This window comes from Gigantopelta aegis, chromosome 4, assembly GCF_016097555.1.
Source record: "Gigantopelta aegis isolate Gae_Host chromosome 4, Gae_host_genome, whole genome shotgun sequence".
NCBI classification, from domain to species: Eukaryota; Metazoa; Mollusca; class Gastropoda; order Neomphalida; family Peltospiridae; genus Gigantopelta; species Gigantopelta aegis.
Window position 1 is genome coordinate 14,618,543 of NC_054702.1, and position 22,931 is coordinate 14,641,473.

Below are 22,931 nucleotides of genomic sequence, written 5' to 3' on the forward strand. Positions count from 1 at the left end.
CGTGAAAACCGAAGTTTGTAAAATAATTTTCTTTTGTTCAAATATTATTGTTCTCATGTGCTGAAAATAAGAAATATTTCAATATTTATAAGTAGTTTTTCATGGGTCGACTTATAAACGGGTCAATGAAAAAATAAGTTTTCAGGGCTTGAAATTAGGGACTCGACTTATAGCCGAGATCGACTTACAGGCGAAGATATACGGTAAGTAACTGACAAAAAACATGTTTAGATGAGGCTGGTGCAGGCTACAGATGGTTGTATTTTGCAGGCCTCCAAAAATTAGTTTATGCATTGGTTATGAATGTTATTTGCTATAACCTTTTTATATCTCGTCACATTCACTAAATTGTCAGTAGTAGCAATACACAGTGGTGTCATTAAGAATAAAAATAACAGGTGAAAATAATGTTATGGGTAGCTATGAATGTCATGTGACTTAAACACGTTGATACCGAAGCCTAAGAATAACCCAATTTCATTGGTTTATTTTCAATATTAACACCATATTAACTACCAGCTATATTAACCAATCAGGGATGAACATTTCAATACATATCACAAGGTTATCAACATGCACTAATTATATATAAAATACTAACATTCAGACAGAAAGTATTAATTATTTGTAATTCTATACTTGGTGAACATTTATAATATTGGCAGGCAACCACCTATTAATGAGATCTCTGATGTGTTATTTACTTTTGTTTTAATTTAACCAAAACGATAGTTGTGCAAACCTAAATAATTTATGCCAAATGAAAAAATATATAATTGGGAATAACCCATTTTCATGTTTTCCTGATTTTTAAAACTCATGCATGAAACATTTCACTAGATATTTGTTGAATAGTTTAGTAATCATAATAATCTTTACTAGTATCCGTTTAATATAATCATATTAATCTTTACTAGAACCATTTAATATAATCATATTAATCTTTACTAGTAGCCGTTTAATATAATCATAATCTTTACTAGTAGTCATTTAATATAATCATAATCTTTACTAGTATCCGTTTAATATAATCATAATAATCTTTACTAGTATCCGTTTAATATAATCATATTAATCTTTACTAGAACCATTTAATATAATCATATTAATCTTTACTAGTAGCCATTTAATGTAATCATAATCTTTACTAGTATCCGTTTAATATAATCATAATCTTTCCTAGTAGCCGTTTAATATAATCATATTAATCTTTACTAGTAGTCATTTAATATAATCATATTAATCTTTACTAGTAGCCATTTAATATAATCATATTAATCTTTACTAGTCGGCATTTAATATAATCATATTAATCTTTACTAGAACCATTTAATATAATCATAATCTTTACTAGCATCCGTTTAATATAATCATAATAATCTTTACTAGTATCCGTTTAATATAATCATATTAATCTTTACTAGAACCATTTAATATAATCATATTAATCTTTACTAGTAGCCATTTAATATAATCATAATCTTTATTAGTATCCGTTTAATATAATCGTAATCTTTCCTAGTAGCCGTTTAATATAATCATATTAATCTTTACCAGTAGTCATTTAATATAATCATATTAATCTTTACTAGTAGCCATTTAATATAATCATATTAATCTTTACTAGTAGTCATTTAATATAATCATATTAATCTTTACTAGAACCATTTAATATAATCATATTAATCTTTACTAGTAGTCATTTAATATAATCATATTAATCTTTACTAGTAGCCATTTAATATAATCATATTAATCTTTACTAGTAGTTATTTAATATAATCATATTAATCTTTACTAGAACCATTTAATATAATCATATTAATCTTTACTAGTAGTCATTTAATATAATTATATTAATCTTTACTAGTAGCTATTTAATATAATCATAATCTTTACTAGTAGCCATTTAATATAATCATAATAATCTACTAGTAGCGGTTTAATATAATCTTTACTAGTACCCAGTTAATATAATCATATTATATTAAACGGCTTCTATAGTAAAGATGGACATAATGTAAAGAACTGAGAGAATTACAATCTCCTGTTGAAGGTGGTGGGAGACTGCCGAAATGTAGGGAACAAGTTGTAATGAAATCAATTTACCTATGTGAATACTTTAGTAAGACCTGATTCTGGTCTTACTTTTTTGTTTGTTATGATACATTGATTTTTCATACAATTTAATACCCATTTCTCTTGTTATTTTATTTTAGAACTGGAGAACCTTGCTTCGCTGGAGATACGAGAAAAGCCTCCATGGCTGTTTACAGGGAAACTGAAGGATATACCAGAAAACGTTTTGACTATGGCCACCGGGAGAGTAATAAGCATTAATGGTATTCCCTACAGCTGGCGAAGACGAAATTCACGGAAAGGTTGCTATACGGTGTGTAAGGAAGAAATCCGTTTTACTTGTATGCGCTACTTGTTCCATGCAGATGACCACAAGTGTGTCATCATGGGAAAGAGTTATGAAAGTATAGGTAAGTAACTTGATTTTTGTGTCCAATTAAGATACAAGCATGTTGTTCTTGACATACTTCTTTGTCTTTCGGAACTGGTTGTCCAGGACAGAGCTTAATGATTTGTAAGGGCAGAGCCAAGAAATATTTTAGGAGGGAGGCCAAGGCCAAAAGGGCATATAAATCAAGTCAGTTAAAATTTGGTATTCGTGAAATGAAAGTGCGGGACGTAGCCCAGTGGTAAAGTGCTCGTTTGATGCATGGTCGGTCTAGGATCGATCCTCATTGGTGGGCCCATTGAGCTATTTCTCGTTCCAGCCAGTGCACCATGACTGGTATATCAAAGGCCTTACTGTGTGCTATCCTGTCTGTGGGATGGTGCATATAAAAGATCCCTTGCTACTAATTGAAAAATGTAGCGGGTTTCCTCTCTAAGTCTAAGAACTATAGACCAGTCAGTATATGAAATGATCCAAAATAAATTGCAACTTAAGGTTTTTGTGCAATTTTCTAATCGTGATATATTCCTTAATAATAATTTTTGTCGGGGGGGGGCTGGGGGGATTTTAAAAATTGTTATTTTTTATTGCTTTACATATTTATCTTAATTAAAATAAATTTGTAAGGCATTATATAAGCATAATTAATTTGTAAGATAACATATAGATAGTAGAAGTAACATTTTATTCAAATGTAATCCACACATTGCCATATATGGCAGTAAGTCGCGTAGGGCGGATCTAGGGAGGCGCACCGTAAATTTTGCGACAGATAGTTTTCTTTGAAGTACAAGAAGCTCTGATTTCACCAGCTGTCGATAACACTTGCAATGCTGACCTGCTTTGGAAAACCTCCTGGTTACTAACCCTCATACACCTTCGTGGAATGGATTCATGCAGATGGTTCAGCATGGTCCTCACCCAGGGAAATCGTCAGTTTTATTTATGCCAATGATCGATCTCAAGTCTAATGATGAGAGATGTATCTATTCCAACATGAAGTTTGTAAGCAAGCAGGCTAAGCGATATGATGGTACACCACCTGGAGATGATTGAAATTTTGACAAGATTCATCAAAGCAGAATGTACGGGAAACTGGGATCTTTATATCCAGGCTTTATCTGAAATGTTGCCATACTTTGCAGCTTCAGGACACTATTTTATACAAAGTCTGTATACCTTTATTTAAATAGCATGTCCCAGCTGGGTGAAGAACATTCTGATGTACTTAAATATTTTCAAGAAGGATACCATGTCATAAGAAGAAGTCATAGATACTGGGGTGGTCTTTCAACAGATTTGGCTATTGAACAAATGCTTATGCGCACCATGAAAACATCTGGAGGTTTCACCAAAGGGAGAGGTATGACAGAATTACAATGGACAGTTTGGCTGTTGTCTTCTCCAGTCTGCGCTGATGTAAATCAGGCAATGCGAAATCTTACTGGCATAATGTACACTTCCACTGAACATTATAAGGACAATTGCAAGGTTAGGCAGTTAAGAGATGTTCATGATATGACCAAACTAGCTGGGTTTCTTGAATGAAGAACTCCATTCATTGAGGACACTTCTCTTTGTAACATTGCTAGTGGTATGGTTGCAGATGAGACAGTTAATGCTGACACTGCCTAAGAATGTGGATGCAGAATTCTGAAATCCATGGAGGGAAAAAGTGTCAGTGACTTTGTTTACAAGAAAAAAGATCAGGCAGTAACCATGAATACATACGTTGCAATATAATAAAGATAGATGATGAAAAATGATGATGATGAAAAAGTTCATGTTGATCCACAGTTATTGTTTCAGCAACTTTATACTGCAGCTAGAGGAATGCTGTCTCCTGAAAAACTGTCTTCGTTGTTCACATATAAATTGTGCACACAACCTCCAGCACTCTTTGATACAGATGGTTTGCTTAGGGCTGCTAACAAACCCCAGTTAGCTGATGCAATCGGAAATTATGTTGGTTTGGAATCTGCAACTATTCCTTCTGATGTGCAATATGTGTTAGATGGTAGATCATTACTACAACGCATTCCATGGCCTCGAGATATCAGATATTCTGGTATCTGCAATTTGTATGTGCAGTACATCATCAACAAGTATGGGAAAGAGGCAGTGGTTGTTTTTGATGGATATTCAGATGAGCCATCGACTAAAGACAATGCACATATTAGACGTAATAAGGGACAGATTGGAAAGATGATAAAGTTTGTGAGTAACATGACATTGGACATGAAGAAAGACATGTTTCTTGCGAACTCCCAGAATAAGCAATGCCTGATAGACCTTTTGAAAGAGGAAATGAATACAATTGGAATCAAAACCCACCAGGCAGCGGATGATGCAAATGTTCTGATAATTACAAGTGCTGTTGAAAATGCACAAACAAGGCCAACAGTTGTTGTTGGAGATGACACAGATTTATTGGTACTTCTTTGCCATTAGTCTGACCTTGATTCCTATACCATTTACTTCAAACCTGAACCAAAGATACACATGAAAGGCAAAACCAAGATTTGGGATATTAAACGTACAAAGGAAAGGCTGGGAAAAGATTTGTGCCAAGACTTACTTTTTGTACATACAATTTTAGGATGTGGTACAACCTCTCATCTATTTGGCATTGGAAAAGGTATTTCACTGAAGAATTTTGGAAAAAATGAGGACTTCCGTGAGTGTGCACGTGTATTTGATCGAGATATTGCAACTGAGATGGGTGTTGTGTAAGCTGGAGGAAAGGCTTTAGTCATTCTTTATAATGGGAAAGCTGGAGAAACAATAGATTCTCTAAGAGTTGTTAAATTCTTCCAGAAAGTGGCTGTAAGCAACACATTTGTGACACCCGATAGTATACCACGAATGTGTGCAGCAGCGATGCATCATAATCTAAGAGTGTTTTACCAAATACAAACATAGAAGGGTTACAAAGATTTAAAACCAGAAGACTGGGGTTGGAAAGTGTCTAAAGGAAAAATGGTGGCTGTGCAAACTCTGAATTTACCTGCTCCAGATTGCTTGCTGAAAGTAGTGAGATATAAGTGCAAGACTGATTGCATGACAGCTCACTGCACCTGCAGAAAGCATGGCTTGGGATGCTCTGCTATGTGTGCTGAATGCAGAGGCATTAGTTGTCTTAACTCTATCCAGTTAAACAATTCGGGAGATGTGGACACCTTACTACTAGCAGATTACTACTAGCAAATCCAAACAAAAGGTATTTTGGTAGATTTTGTATGAAGTGCCTCATCTATAGGACATTCAGCCAGTTATATGCACGTATATGGAAATGGGGTATGCATGTGCATGCACAAACACGTGAGCATGTGTGTGTATAACTGTGTGTGTGTGTGTGTGTTTGTGGATGTGGATGTGTGTGTGTGTGTGTGTCCAAGTCAAAGTGTTATTAAATATTTGGTGTGTTTAATTATTATATATAAATATATATAGGTCAGATATATTTTGGGGAAAATACTTTATTTCTAATTACTAAGCAGTTATCAATTACAACTTTATATTATGTATTGGAAAGGGGTGGTGGGGGGGGGGGGGGGTGGAATTAGATGTATTATTTGTCATATTATTTGTTATATTTATAGACAAAGACATTTATACAAGAAGCAATTGATAATAGTATGCCATTGGCATGATGGTATTGATTGTAATTAAACATACCTACCGTATATCTTCGCCTGAAAGTCGATCTCGGCTATAAGTCGAGTCCCTAATTTCAAGCCCTGAAAACGTATTTTTTTATTGACCCGTTTATAAGTCGACCCATGAAAAACAACTTATAAATATTGAAGTATTTCTTATTTTCAGCACATGAGAACAATAATGTACAATATTTGAACAAAAGAAAATTATTTTACAAACTTCGGTTTTCACGTTTTGTAGATCGCAAACAAGTAACATAGCATCAAAACGAAATATTCCCTTAGTAGATAGTGCAAGCTGTTTGGCTGTTACCGTATGGCACTGTACAGCATGGGTTTGTGCACAGACAACAACTTTATTTATAAACACTGACAACAGATCTAGGGTCTCCACGAGTACTCGAGTACTCGGGCACGGGTCGAGTCTAGCAAAGACTCGAGTCCATTCACAGGACTCGAGTACCCGTACAAGTGAGACAGTGTAGAGCAACTAGTTCAGCGGTAACTAATTAATGATACAAGTTACACAATAATTATATGACTATTTGCTAGTTTCTTTTTTAATCTGGCCGTCCGTTCGTCCGTCACAATACTGAACGTATCAACGGGTTTCTAAATGCAATACAATGGCATGATTTGGCATTCATGTTCAGTGCTGGAATTAAGCTATATAATGCTATTTTACGTTATATTCCTTTGTCTCATTATCATCTTGTGTAAGCGTCGGGTACTCGGGTCCGGGTCGAGTTTGACCCTCGAGTACTCGAGTCCAATATATTGGACTCATGGAGGCCCTAAACAGATCACTACAATAAAACTGAAAGTATCAGTTAATTACATGTTTTGTCGCCATATTAATACATGTAAGGAGGATAACTCTGGAAAGTACACTGGTTTTTATGTATGTCCCTATTGCTCTAGTGAACTGCAGAAATCAGTCTAAGCTGTTTTAAGGGAAAGCTCAGTAATATTCATGAAGATAATCACTGACAAAACATTGTTTGAACAACCATTAATGCCAGTGACCAGATTTCAAAATAAACTCAGGCAACAGGTAGTTAGTATTGTTTACATTTTTGCTATTAGTGATGACTGTTATTTTAACTAAGTGGACTGTTCTCTTGGCATGTGAGTGAGATCGCACGCCTTTTTGCGTAACCAAAACCGTTCTAATGCCAAAAAAAAAAAAGGTTATTAAAAAATAAATGCGTCAAATTAACATATTTGAGTATATATACAGGGCATACTTCAACAATAACACTTGTAAAATAATCCCCAAAACGGTAATGTTTTGGGGTGAAATTTTTTTACCCTCTTATAAGTCGACCCCCCAAGTTATAAAATATTTTTTGGGTGAAAAAAATTTGACTTATAGGCGAAGATATACGGTAGTCATAAATGTAAGTACAGTATTCAAAATAAATACTTAAAACTGATGAAAAACAACATTATATATACTTAAATTTTTCTCTACTTTTAGTATGTTAATAAGGAACAAATGTGGAATACAAAAATGCTAAAAAAAACTTCTGTTACAATTTGTTTTGGGTTAAGCTTTTTTTCTTCATATATTGACTGGACTAAAAGATGAGTCTGGAAATCCTTGGTGATGTATTATTCTTTTTAAAAATTGAACGCTATATTTTTGATATTCATGAAATGATTACGGTAACACTAAAACCGTTTTACACACTGTATGAATGACGTAGCGCATTAGCACGAAGCCGTTAATACATAAATGTGTAAAATGGTTTTGGTGTTTATCATCACATGAACGTCAAAAATATAACGTTCAATTCTTACAATTCCAAATGCATTAATATTGCCATTATACAAAACTATATTGAAACACCCATCGATCTCTATTCCACAATGATTTACAAGTGTAACAATAAACAAATAAGGGAATTCCCTTAGAAAGTTACATTTGTTTTTTTCCATCAAATTTCCGATTCATTATAAGGATTTACATGAGGTTTTATAAATTTTAATTTTCTGAATCAAATGTGCATAAAAAGTTATAAAATTTAAAATAACTGAACATTAACTGATAACGCAAACAGTTTTTTTCAAAAATATCAAACGACAATTATTTAAGAATTGAACGATCTATATACTTACATGAAAGATTTGTTGCAAAGTGGTTAGAGTATGAATTTTGAACTAATTAACTTCAGGGAGAGCATCAAATTATTTAGAAGATTTATCAGTTGCTATATTAAAATTGCGGTTGGCAAAAGTTCAGTTACTGAAAAGTGAATGTGAAGACTGACTTAAAAGGGATAAAGTGGTTTCATTGTTACAGTGTGTGTGGATTTCGTAGGTAGCTTGTGATTGTGTGATATTATTATCAGAAAGAACAGGTTGCGTAATTGTGCACAAAGGCATATGTGTTTTTGCGCGTGTAAGTTGTCGATTTGGTGTTTTTGTCAAATGTGACAGCGCTGCGCTCATGTCTCTCTTCTGATTTGTTGATAATTTTCTGCTAACACTTCTAAAGTCTCCACCAAAACTTTTGTGTTTGTCATCCGACATTGTGATTGTTGTCTGTCAGTTTGTCACTGTCACTCACAGTGCAGAGGATATTGGGATAAAAATAGAAATGATGGAATCCTCGGGTATTCCGTTATTGACGTAATTGATAAAAAGTAGTTCCGGTAATAACATTCTGTTTTTATTTGGGGTTTTTAATGAAAAAGTGCATGGAAGAATGAACGTTGGTTTTATAGATCATGTGATAGCATTTTAACCAATCCAGATGCCTATTACAAAACAGTAATTATAAAATGGAATTATATACTGATAGAATATGATTACCAGATAAAGTGATATTATGCTAATACCTGTAGTAAGATGTTACTTTTCACATGACATCAGCAGTACAATCAATTTTCATTGATTCATTTATTTTTCCAGACCCCAGTCTCAAAATTGCAAGAACAGTCCTTTCATTTGTTCATTGTTCGCACAAATCTAAGTTTGCATCACTGATTTCATTTAATCATTAAATTCAGAACATTATTTAATTGGACATAATGGGTTACACAAAACGGAAATGGGTTACCTATAATTTATGTTTGTATATGGGTTATATAAATGTTCAGTTAGCAGAGACCTGCTTTTCAGTTATTGATATTACATGTGTGTGTGTTTTTTGTCTTGTTTTTATTGTGAATATGTAATAACTAACCAACACACAACTGTGACAGTTTACAATAAAAATTTGGTTTGAACATACCGAGTGATACAAAATCACACCGCTTTATTTCCCAACCGAGATCTCATGTCTTTTAATACACATGTATGTACTCTTGTTTTATTTTATTTTAGAAAAGGATACCTTTCATCAGATAAATATCGAACCCAAACCCTTTTTGGGAAAACTGGAAGACATACCACCAAGAATTATGGAAAGTGTGTCAGGAATGGAGATAACCACTGGAGGTATCGCTTACATTTGGCGGCCAAATTATTTAGAAGATTTATCAATTGCTATATTAAAATTGCGGTTGGCAAAAGTTCAGTTACTGAAAAGTGAATGTGAAGACTGACTTGAAAGGGATAAAGTGGTTTCATTGTTACTGTGTGTGTGGATTTCGTAGGTAGCTTGTGATTGTGTGATATTATTATTAGAAAGAACAGGTTGCGTAATTGTGCACGAAGGCGTATGTGTTTTTGCATGTGTAAGTTGTCGATTTGGTGTTTTTGTCAAATATGTCAGCGCTGCGCTCATGTCTCTCTTCTGATTTGTTGATCATTTTCTGCTAACACTTCTAAAGTCTCCACCAAAACTTTTGTGTTTGTCATCCGACATTGTGATTGTCATCTGTCAGTTTGTCACTGTCACTCACAGTGCAGAGGATATTGGGATAAAAAATAGAAATGATGGAATCCTCGGGTATTCCCTTGTTGATGTAATTGATAAAAAGTAGTTCCGGTAATAACATTCTGTTTTTATTTGGGGGTTTTTAATGAAAAAGTGCATGGAAGAATGAACGTTGGTTTTATAGATCATGTGATAGCATTTTAACCAATCCAGATGCCTATTACAAAACAGTAATTATAAAATGGAATTATATACTGATAGAATATGATTACCAGATAAAGTGATATTATGCTAATACCTGTAGTAAGGTGTTACTTTTCACATGACATCAGCAGTACAATCAATTTTCATTGATTCATTTATTTTTCCAGACCCCAGTCTCAAAATTGCAAGAACAGTCCTTTCATTTGTTCATTGTTCGCACACATCTAAGTTTGCATCACTGATTTCATTTAATCATTAAATTCAGAACATTATTTAACTGGACATAATGGGTTACACAAAACGGAAACCTATAATTTATGTTTGTATATGGGTTATATAAATGTTCAGTTAGCAGAGACCTGCTTTTCAGTTCTTGATATTAAATGTGTGTGTGTTTTTTGTCTTGTTTTTATTGTGAATATGTAATAACTAACCAACACACAACTGTGACAGTTTACAATAAAAATTTGGTTTGAACATACCGAGTGATACAAAATCACACCTCTTTATTTCCCAACCGAGATCTCATGTCTTTTAATACACATGTATGTACTCTTGTTTTATTTATTTAGAAAAGGATACCTTTCATCAAATAAATATCGAACCCAAACCCTTTTTGGGAAAACTGGAAGACATACCACCAAGAATTATGGAAAGTGTGTCAGGAATGGAGATAACCACTGGAGGTATCACTTACATTTGGCGGCCTAGGGCTTCCAAGGAAGACTGCTACAATGCGTGTAGAAATGAAGAACTTGTTAATTGTGTGAGGTATTACTTTGACGGACTCAGTCTCAAGTGTATTATGATGGAGAAGAGTTACACTAGTAAGTAGTAAATTGTCCATTCCTCATACCAGGCTTCACTAAAAGTACTTTTTGTCAGTCATTTCAGTTTGGTTTGATTTAAAGAAAAAACCCCAAGAAACCTGGTTTGTAAATTCATTTTTTAAAAAGTATTTGCAGTTTGTGAAAACATTTAAAAGAAACTAAAGAGCAGTAATCACCCATAATGAAGAATGTTTTTGTTTTTTTAATCCTTCATACATACAAAATTGATCTCCAACTAGAGACATATTAATAAAAGAATAATCAAATATCAAATATATAAGCTAATCATCCATGACCAATGTGTTTAGAAACTGCATGTAAAAATAGAACATTTTTTATTTTCAGTTATGTTTTCTTTTCATTTTACAACAAACAAAATTGAAATAACTAACTGACAAAAAACATGTTTAGATGAGGTTGGTGCAGGCTACAGATGGTTGTATTTTGCAGGCCTCCAAAAATTAGTTCATGCATTGGTTATGCAATGTTATTTGCTATAACCGTTTTATGTCTCATCACATTTACTAAATTTCAACTTTTCAATATATATGACACGGTTATCAACATGCACTAATTATATATAAAATACTAACATTCAGACAGAAAGTATTAATTATTTGTAATTCTATACTTGGTGAACATTTATAATATTGGCAGGCAACCACCTATTAATGAGATCTCTGATGTGTTATTTATTTTTGTTTTAATTTAACCTAAAAAATAGTTCTGCAAACCTAAATATTTTATGCCAAATGAAAAAATATATAATTGGGAATAACCCCTTTTCAGGTTTTTCTGATTCTTTTAAATCAAGCATGAAACATTTCACTAGATATTTGTTGAATAGTTTAGTAGTCATAATAATCTTTACTAGTAACCGTTTAATATAATCATATTAATCTTTACTAGAACCATTTAATATAATCATTCTTTACTAGTAGCCATTTAATATAATCATAATCTTTACTAGCATCCATTTAATATAATCATATTAACAGTGGTTGCAAAACAAGGCATCGCATGCAACGTTTACTACCCTCATTCCCGACGTCTATTTTCGCCACAGTTGCTCAGACTCCAGTTCATATTTTCTTGGTTCTTGTCTGAATGTATAGCTCGGCTTCAGAGTTCTATGGGTTAATTTCCTCAGGAAAACTTTGAGTTTCCCACGAATACAGTGTCCATTACTGCTCATTGCCTATGTTTTGTTTCATCAGCACAGTAGACCCAGTCATTTTCCGCGATCGCGGAAAACGGACGGAATTCCCATTGTGAAACGGAATTTACATTTGGAAATGGAATTACAATTTTCCGCAAAGTTCAAAAAATTAATACTATTTTACTATTGCCACACTGTAAACTGACGATTGACCCGTGCGCAGTACTATTGGCAAACGCTGGATTATGCGCTTCATGGTAAACCAAATGGTGACATTGGGAACCAATCAAATACTTCGCGAACGTTAGCGAAATGTTTGCTGGCTGAACTTGGGGCTGGTTTACTGCTTAGTCTGTTGCGCCTACGCAGATGGTACAGGTTTTTTTTTTTCCAGGAGTAAGTTTAGCCAGCGGTTTGTCGCTAACGCTTGTCTTGAACCACAGATTTTTACACTACACATTAAACCGAATGACCATTTCTGGAACCACCAGTCAAAATGTGTTTGCAAACGTTTAGCAAAAAAAGGCTGGCTGAACATTGCAATGTTACTTTATTTCCGCTGTGTCGTGTGCATACTTCAATTTGCAGACAACGTTAGACTGTCACAGAGATGAAAAAATAAATGTTTACATTTTGTGAACCCTAAGTGCAGTGTACTTAATTATTAGACAATCATGCTTTATGTAGTTATTATAATTGTAGCCTTTGCTTTGATTTTTCGCTACTAATATGTAGGGTTACTTTGATTTAATGACAAATAGCGACGACATATTAATTTTATTATTATTATTATTATTATTATTTTTAATGATACCACTAGAGATCATTGATTTTATATTAATTATGACACATACTTTTGAGGCTTTCACCCCTCTTGAAGAGTATTCCATAAAGAAACAAAATGGGAGATGGCAGAAAACTGCATGTATTTTGCCCTATGTTATCTCAGCGAAGTCGACACTGGCAACATCGTTACAGTCTCGTATGTGGAATCTATGTCACTGTAATGTTTTTTTCACAACTCATATCTAAACAAAATTTGGGGGAAATGTATCGGCAATTAAAGGTAGGAGAGTAATTTATTGTAGTTGTTAACGATTTAGTTCAGACTTTTTGTCACAACTTGTGTTAGTTCAATTGTTAATTGCATATTGTAGTCTGAAATGGAAATGAAACAGAATTTACAAAAACATGAAACAGAAAATAGCTTGTTTTTAAAACGGAAAACCACTCAGTCATAATTGTTCTATTCTTGGGCCAACAATTTCACCAACTATATTCATTACAAGTGGACTACATCGCACACTTCTGTGGTAACAGACTCCGGCCTATAGAACCCTCCCCCCGGGTGCCCCCATTACTGAGTGTCTGTAGCTCTCGATAAACCCCCAACTCCTACTCTGTCAGTTCCAACGCCTACTAGTACTTCGTTTTGCAACCGCTGATTAATCTTTACTAGCATCAGTTTAATATAATCATATTAATCTTTACTAGTAGCTATTTAATATAATCATATTAATCTTTACTAGTATTTGTTTAATATAATCAGTCTTTCCTAGTAGCCGTTTAATATAATCATATTAATCTTTACTAGTAGTTGTTTAATATAATCATAATCTTTACTAGCATCCATTTAATATAATCATATTAATCTTTACTAGTATCCATTTAATATAATCATATTAATCTTTACTAGTATCCGTTTAATATAATCATATTAATCTTTACTAATATTCGTTTAATATAATCATAATCTTTACTAGTATCCATTTAATATAATCATATTCATCTTTACTAATATCCATTTAATATAATCATAATCTTTACTAGTAGCCATTTAATATAATCATATTAATCTTTACTAGTATCCGTTTAATATAATCATAATCTTTACTAGTATCCATTTAATATAATCATATTCATCTTTACTAATATCCGTTTAATATAATCATAATCTTTACTAGTAGCCATTTAATATAATATTAATCTTTACTAGTATCCGTTTAATATAATCATATTAATCTTTACTAGGTTTTTTTAGCCATTTAATATAATGATAATCTTTACTAGTATCTGTTTAATATAATCATACTAATCTTTACTAGTATCCGTTTAATATAATCATATTAATCTTTACTAGTATCCATTTAATATAATCATATTAATCTTTACTAGTGGCCATTTAATATAATCATAATCTTTACTAGTATCCATTTAATACAATCATATTAATCTTTACTAGTATCTGTTTAATATAATCATATTAATCTTTACCAATATCCATTTAATATAATCATATTAATCTTTACTGGTATCCGTTTAATATAATAATAATCTTTACTTGTAGCTGTTTAATATAATCATATTAATCTTTACTAGTAGTCATTTAATATAATCATATTAATCTTTACTAGTATCCGTTTAATATAATCATATTTACTAGTAGCCATTTAATATAATCATATTAATCTTTAATAGTAGCCATTTAATATAATCATAATCTTTATTAGTAGCCATTTAATATAATCATATTAATCTTTACTAGTAGCCATTTAACATAATCATAATCTTTACTAGTAGCCGTTTAATATAATCATATTAATCATTACTAGTAAGCATTTAACATAATCATAATCTTTACTAGTAGCCGTTTAATATAATCATATTAATCTTTACTAGTAGGCATTTAACATAATCATAATCTTTATTAGTAGCCATTTAATATAATCATATTAATCATTACTAGAAGCCATTTAATATAATCATATTAATCTTTACTAGTATCCGTTTAACCTTTAGACTACTGGATTAATTTTTAACAAAAACCTCGTTGAGTGGGTACAAGTTTATAATTTTTACTCACATATATTCACTTAAATGTTTTATAAATACATGAAATAAAGTTCATATATGAATCGGTAAGTATTATTTTCGTGTCTTTTTTAGTAATTTTTATTATTTTAGATCGGCTAATGGTGATTAAAATTAGGCAAAAAATCGAAAAAGTTGCGTTTACTTACGGGCATTTGTGGCCAGCTGTCCAGTATTTATGTCCATTATTCCCGATAACAGTGGTTTTCTGACCAGAATTTTTTTTAAAACCCGAACTACGATTCATATTGCAATATTTTGTCATTTTCGTTGTTGGTAAAACGATCAAATTTATTATCAAATTAGCTGTTACAATCAGCTATCGATCCCTGAAAATTACCGCGACGTGCCGCCATTGTTGTCAAGTGAAAATACTTGCCGAAAACCACTTTTTGAACTCAAAATTTCAAGGTATTTTCAATTGAAAAAATCAAAACAAAAACCACCATTTTGAAAAAAAATCTTTTTTCTTTAATTATATTTCCGTTTCCGGTGAGTGTCGTGTGCAAAACGGCGGGAAATATGAATTGGGGAATGCACTGTATACAGTGTACAGTATATCGACTGACGTGACGTCGGGCGAGATATCTCGCCTGCAGTAGTCAGAAGGTTAATATAATCATAATATTTACTAGTAGCCATTTAATATAATCATAATCTTTATTAGTGTTCATTTAATATAATCATATTAATCTTTACTAGTAGCTGTTTAATATAATCATATTAATCTTTACTAGTAGCCATTTAATATAATCATAATCTTTACTAGTATCCGTTTAATATAATCATTAATCTTTACTAGTATCCGTTTAAGGTCTCACTCCACAGATCACTTCCGGGTGAGAGTTCATTCATCACGGTCCACTATAGTTCCTAATTGTGACACATGTTATGGTTCACATATTCACTTCTAGGAAATGGTGAAGAATTAAAATAATATGTATGTTTAATGGTAAGCCTTCTGGCTGTATTTTGCCCATGTTATTTTGTAATATTGTGCATCAACCTTTTGGGACATGGGTATATAGCACAAGTGACAGCCGGAGTGAATCGGTTAATGAAACACCTGTTCGGACCGGTACTACAGCCAGATGCGGTCATATAGCAAAAAACTGAGACGGAAATGTTCTCAATTTTGGAGTGAAAATAAATGCTTATATAATATATGTTCACAATGGTGTATGTTGTTAGTGCTAACAGGAACCCGTTCTATTGGCAATCTTCATTTGAAGTTGGGCAATTTAACATGGGTTTCAATTGCAGATGATATCTGTGTAGTGAAACCTAATATAATCACAATCTTTACTAGTATCTGTTTAATATAATCATATTAATCTTTACTAGTATCCGTTTAATATAACCATATATTCTTAACTAGTAGCCGTTTAATATAATCATATTAATCTCTACTAGTAGCCATTTAATATAATCATAATCTTTACTAGTAGCCATTTAATATAATCATATTAATCTCTACTAGTAGCCATTTAATATAATCATAATCTTTACTAGTAGCTGTTTAATATAATCATATTAATCTTTACTAGTAACCATTTAATATAATCATAATAATCTTTACTAGTAGCCATTTCATATAATTATATTAATCTTTAATAGTAGCCATTTAATATAATCATAATAATCTTTACTAGTAGCCATTTGATATAATCATATTAATCTTTAATAGTAGCCATTTGATATAATCATATTAATCTTTAATAGTAGCCGTTTAATATAATCATATTAATCTTTACTAGTAGCCATTTAATATAATCATAATCTTTACTAGTAGCCATTTAATATAATCATAATAATCTTTACTAGTAGCCATTTCATATAATTATATTATACTAGCGACATTAATATTCGTGCCCCTAAGCAAGCACGCGACGATAACTTCTGGAAATGAAATAATAAATAAAAAAAGATTTACTAACCTCGAACAGTGTCCTTTTATCCTTTGTTTGCACAATCCACAAAGAAAACACAAAGCTGCACGTAATGTTGAGATATTTTTGAAAGGACCAAGTGAAATCCACCCCGACAAATCGAACGACAGCTATTTTCGTGCCCTGTTCCAAAACCGGAAATAACCATTTTAGGCCACGCCAAAAAATTAAGGGATTTTCAGTACTTTTAAAATTGGATTGCTGTTTGATTGTTTTCACATTTAACACTGTAGAAGTTCTATTATATCAATATCCAAAGGGAAATAACTGCAACACCATAACAATTTAAAATTCCAACAATTTAAAGTGCACACAAACGACAGAATAAGTGCATACTTATTGCTCATTGCTTTGATTTGTAACACAGTGATGACAAAAGAAATTATCACCAAGGCGTATCACCCTTTCTTTGGTGCAATAGCCCAAATGCACCCAATGAGGGCACCCGTCACATTGGACCCATTTTGTAAACACCACTGAAATGCTCTGTCGTACTTGCGTGGGTGTAAACATGTGACAAACACAGCATTTTTCACTCTCTTCGATATCGATATCGCTGTTGTCTGATGAAGGTGAATACGAGTCAGGATTGTTGTAAGTTGACGGTCCAGGTTGAGGAGAGCTTGTATTTTTGCAGTTTTCAAATCTTTTTTGTTTCTTTGCAGTTTTCCCTGACTTGTTCTTGGAGTTCCTACTGTTTTTGATAGTAGGTTTGGTTGTTCCACTGGCATGCATGTAGTCGTCAACTTTCTGAGTAATATGGCTTTCCGTTATAGGTCGACCTGATACGACTTTACTGAGAGATCTCCGTGGCTTTTTGTTGTTATCTAGCTGCTTTGTGTTTCTTAGATTAGCAATTTTTTGGCATAAAAATGCACTTGGTGACTCAGAAAGACAAACTTCTGTTTCCTTGTTTGTTGTGGTGCAAACATTTTCAGTAGGAACAGTTTGATTGTCCAGGCCATCTGGTATCTCTGTTTGAATACCGTTGGCTTCGGCATTGTCTTGACCATTGTGATAAATTTCAGCTGGCATTACACTTTCATTGCTGATCACGTTTCTGCATAAAGGAAAGATTCCAGTCTTACGGAATGCAGCATGAAGGTTCTCGGCTGACAAGGCTCGGGAGTAAACCTTACAGGACAACTCGCAGATATTGTATCGAGTTATAGCTGTCGATGTTTGCCTCATTATTTTGTGACACTCATAACTGTAGAATTTTTGTAAAGGACCGTAGCATGCAACATCCAAGGGTTGTAAAATATGGGATGTATGTGCAGGCAAAATAAACAGGATTGTTTTCTTTTCTTTTGCCCACTCCACCAAATCTAAAGACACGTGTGATTTGTGACCATCGAGTAGAAGAAGTAAGTGCTGATCTGGCTGTCTTTGGGGTATAAACTTTATAAAATGATCTTGCAGGTAATGTCGGAAGATGTCAGAATTTGACCATCCTGTATCTGACATTTCGCAATCTGCACCTGGAGACGCTCCATGCATCAGTTCTGGCATCTTCCTCTTTCCGGCAAAAACGAAGAATGGTGGTATTGCTATACCACTAGCACTTCCACATCCAATAATGGTTGTTGTCAGTGACTTTCCTGAGGTAACAGCCTGGGGATGTTGGTCCCTTCCAGCAACAACACGTGGGGGACTGTGGTTCTGGGTGATACCTTTTTCGTCGACATTGAAGATCAGGTGTGGCTTATCGTAAAGACTGTACTTAGTGATGATATTTTCAAGCTCATCAAAGTATGAACAGACAACTGTAGACGAGGTACACTTTGCTCTAAACTGTTCAAGGGCACGTGGTTTGATAAGTCGCAGTTCAGGCCATCTACGGATGAAGAGATAGAGCCAGCCTAATGTAAAAGGTTTTTCTCAGAAATTCTTTTTCCCAGTTTGACAGCATAGTCTGTGGCTATATCAATCACCTCCTGCCTGGTGTAACCGTACCCATACGATGCCATCCTCTTCAAATGTTCCACAATCTTGGCCTCTTCATCCAAGGTAAGTACTGGCAAACAACCTGAACTAACACAGTCAATGTCAATTTTTCCAAGCGCACGATCTCTGAGTGTTTGCTCAGGAATACCAAATTGTCTAGATGCCCCTTTAACTGTAATTTTGCCATCTTTTACTGCAAAGTAAGCTTCTGTGAGGGTATTGGTACTGTACGATCGGTATTTTCTACCTTCTCTTTGATTTAACTAAAAAAAAAAAAAAAAAAAAAAAAAAAAAAAAAAAAGTTTTACTCATAGATGGATAAAAAAGCGTTTTACAAATATATTAGTGACTGAATTGCTGGAAAAAAATATGAAAGTCATCAAGTAAATACTAGGTTCACAAACACAACCATTTCTGTCATGAAACATGATTATATATAGCTTAAAAAATAGTTTTAAGGTCCAAACTAAGAGAGAGAAAAATTATTTGTTAAAAAATTAAGCTAATTTTTCCACTTCGCCGAAACACGAATAAAAAATTATATTTGGCCTTAAATAAATGTTTTGCCGACGTCATATCCTGGTAGAGAAGGTTGGCAATCCACAAGTACGTCGGTCACGATAATTCAGGGATTTTATTAAAAATTAGTGGCTATTTTTGGAAGCGGACATTTTGGTATTAGTGAAAAGTGATAAAATATGAAGTACATAATTCATTATGCTATCATTTACCTTTTTGTGTCGCATTCTTTTTGTAACTGCTGCTTAAAATAGATTAGTATTTACCCTTTATTTTTGACAGCTGCAAATCACGCGCAGCATTTGAGCACGCGAGATTTCATCATTTCCTGTTTGGGCACGAAAAGACATGAGGCACGAATATTGAGTACCATACCATAATCTTTACTAGTAGCCATTTAATATAATCATAATAATCTTTACTAGTAGCCATTTGATATAATCATATTAATCTTTAATAGTAGCCATTTAATATAATCATATTAATCTTTACTAGTAGCCATTTAATATAATCATAATCTTTACTAGTAGCCGTTTAATATAATCATATTAATCTTTACTAGTAGCCGTTTAATATAATCATATTAATCTTTACTAGTAGCCATTTAATATAATCATATTAATCTTTACTAGTAGCCGTTTAATATAATCATATTAATCTTTACTAGTAGCCATTTAATATAATCATATTAATCTTTACTAGTAGCCATTTAATATAATCATAATCTTTACTAGTAGCCGTTTAATATAATCATATTAATCTTTAATAGTAGCCATTTAATATAATCATATTAATCTTTACTAGTATCCATTTAATATAATCATTATCTTTACTAGTATCCATTTAATATAATCATATTAATCTTTACTAGTAGCCATTTAATATAATCATAATCTTTACTAGTATCCATTTAATATAATCATATTAATCTTTACTAGTAGCCATTTAATATAATCTTAATCTTTAATAGTATCCGTTTAATATAATCCAAGTAATCTTTACTAGTAACCAATTAATATAATCATAATCTTTACTAGTAACCATTTAATATAATCATAATAATCTTCACTAGTACTCAGTTAATATAATCATAATAATATACTAGTAGCAGTTTAATATAATCATAAAGGGCTTCTATAGTAAAGATGGACATAATCTAAAGAACTTTGAGAATTACAATCTCCTGTTGAAGGTGGTGGGAGACTGCCGAAATGTAGGGAACAAGTTGTAATGAAATCAATTTACCTATGTGAGTACTTTAGTCTTAATTTTTTCATAAATTGCTAGGTTTTAAAATTTTAAATTGGTCGGGTTTTTTCAAAGACCCGATTCTGGTCTTAATTTTTGTTGTTTTTATGATACATTGATTTTTCATGCAATAGAGGTATTTCGCATTCCTATTGCGCATGCGAGCGAAGAGTAACGTCCCTTGACAAAATAGACTGAAACTAGTCTATTTACAAATTGGGGGGCGTGACAGACAGGTTGTTATGGGCGACCTGAGTAGCTTCGTAGGAGACTTTTAAACCTTGGCAACTAACATGTACATATTTCGAATTAGGTGGTATAATGGCCGAAGAAAACGGTCCGCTGAAATTTACAGTGGAATGGTTCAAATTAAAAAGCGGTGCAACAACTTGGACAAAGTCTCTGCGACTTGTATCCGAGGGTTTTCATAACGCCAAATTAAAAGACTATCTCATAAAAAGTATAAACAAAACATTTGACAGATTCCATAGGTAATGGCATCGACAGGTTATGGCATCGATCGATATATATATATATGAGAGAGAGAGAGAGAGAGAGAGAGAGAGAGAGAGAGAGAGAGAGAGAGAGAGAGAGAGAGAGAGAGAGAGAGAGAGAGAGAGAGAGAGAGAGAGAGAGAGAGTGAGTGTGTGTGTGTATATACACACACACACACACACACACACATATATAGTCAAACCTGTCTTAAGCGGCCACACAAGGGAGTAGATAAACGTGGCCGCTTAAGACAGGTGGCCGCTGAGTAAAGGTTGCCACATATATAGTCTTTAAAACATTTGTTGTTGTTTCTTGTTTTACCGTCTGTACTGCTAATTAACGGATGTGTGCTTCATAGTTGACTATAAATCAACTTTTGACATGTTGTCTCCTTCAGAAATAATGCAAATAGAATATATTAAATTAACCGTTCTCCACAAGTTTGTTTTCTTTTTCATTTAATTATTTAATTCTGACTTCATGCGATGTATTGTCATAGTAAGTGAATCTACAAATGTCAAGCGTAGCCTGCCCAGAGGCAATTAGATGCATGTCAGATTCATACTTCCTTAATTGATACACAGTGGAGATGTCGGGACTGAATGGGTACTTGTATTTCTGAAGGTGTGAAGATCGGTTATTTGCTGCACGTTATCGCTGTTGTTAAAATATCCCTTTTATATAAGAGTAAAACTTTACTGTGGCCGCTTAATGCAGGTATTTTAGCGATTTGGGATCCGATTTAGGTGGCCGCTGGCCGCGTTAGACAGGTGACCGCTTATTACAGGTGCATTTACATTATAAATTGTTTGGGAGGAAAAAAGTGGCCGCTTAAGGCAGGTGACTGCTGAGTACAGGTGGCCGCTAGGACAGGTTTGACTGTGTATATATATATATATATATATATATATATATATATATATCAGAAGGTGTTTTGTTGCATTTTGCTTAGTGTCTATCTAATTGGGAAAAGTTAAAAAAAAAAGAGGAGATTTTATGCTGTTACATGTATATCCATAAAGTGGGAATTTAAAAAAGGGGGATTTGAGGAGGGGGGGTGGGGGTGTTGAAGGTAGGTGCCGTTCTGTTTACCCATACACATGTTTTTATACAGTGTCAACATGAACGCATTGAATATTATACAAAATATATTTATTTTCTTTACTGTTAATGTGTTTTCCACTATATCTAAGTATATAAAATACTAGATGGACCTGTGTAGGAACATCCTGTACAGAGCCGTCATCACTATATATATTTATATATCATTATTATTATTATTATTTAAGGAGTGTCTGTTATTTCTTTTACGTTCATCGGGGTATGAACAAAATAAATCATCCGTAAACTGTGTGAATCGGCGAAGCCGTTCTCACATAAGTTTGCGGATGATTTTTTTGTTCGTACCTAGATGAACGTAAAAGTAATAACAGACAATACTTATAATTAAATTTGAAACATAATGAGTAATAATAATAATATATATATATATATATATACTCTTCAAAAGAAGAAACGCAAAACCACATTGTCGTAACATTTGGAGAATTGATTTAATTATTGAATGGTGAGTCCGATAATTACCAAATGTTGCAGGATTGTTCACAATTCACTCTAGTCCATTGTGAGTAAGTGATAGGACACACCACCAAGGTCAAGGTCATCTGGAGTCAGTACCGGGTGTGGCCTCCGCGTGTGTTAACAACTGCCTGGCACCGCCTGCCCATTGAAGCAACCAGAGTACGGATGACGTCCCG

General features: G+C 33.1%; 1 protein-coding gene across 2 annotated transcripts in view; it reads left to right on the forward strand.

Moving 5' to 3' along the window:
- The window catches only part of LOC121372694, a 56,854-nt gene that overhangs the window by 15,546 nt on the left and 18,377 nt on the right, over positions 1 to 22,931 (forward strand). For both annotated transcript variants that reach the window (XM_041499155.1, XM_041499156.1), the window contains exons 11-13: positions 2,220 to 2,489; positions 9,457 to 9,570; positions 10,729 to 10,983. In XM_041499155.1, coding sequence (XP_041355089.1) covers positions 2,220 to 2,489; positions 9,457 to 9,570; positions 10,729 to 10,983 — 639 coding nt within the window. The remainder of the gene's footprint in view (positions 1 to 2,219; positions 2,490 to 9,456; positions 9,571 to 10,728; positions 10,984 to 22,931) is intronic.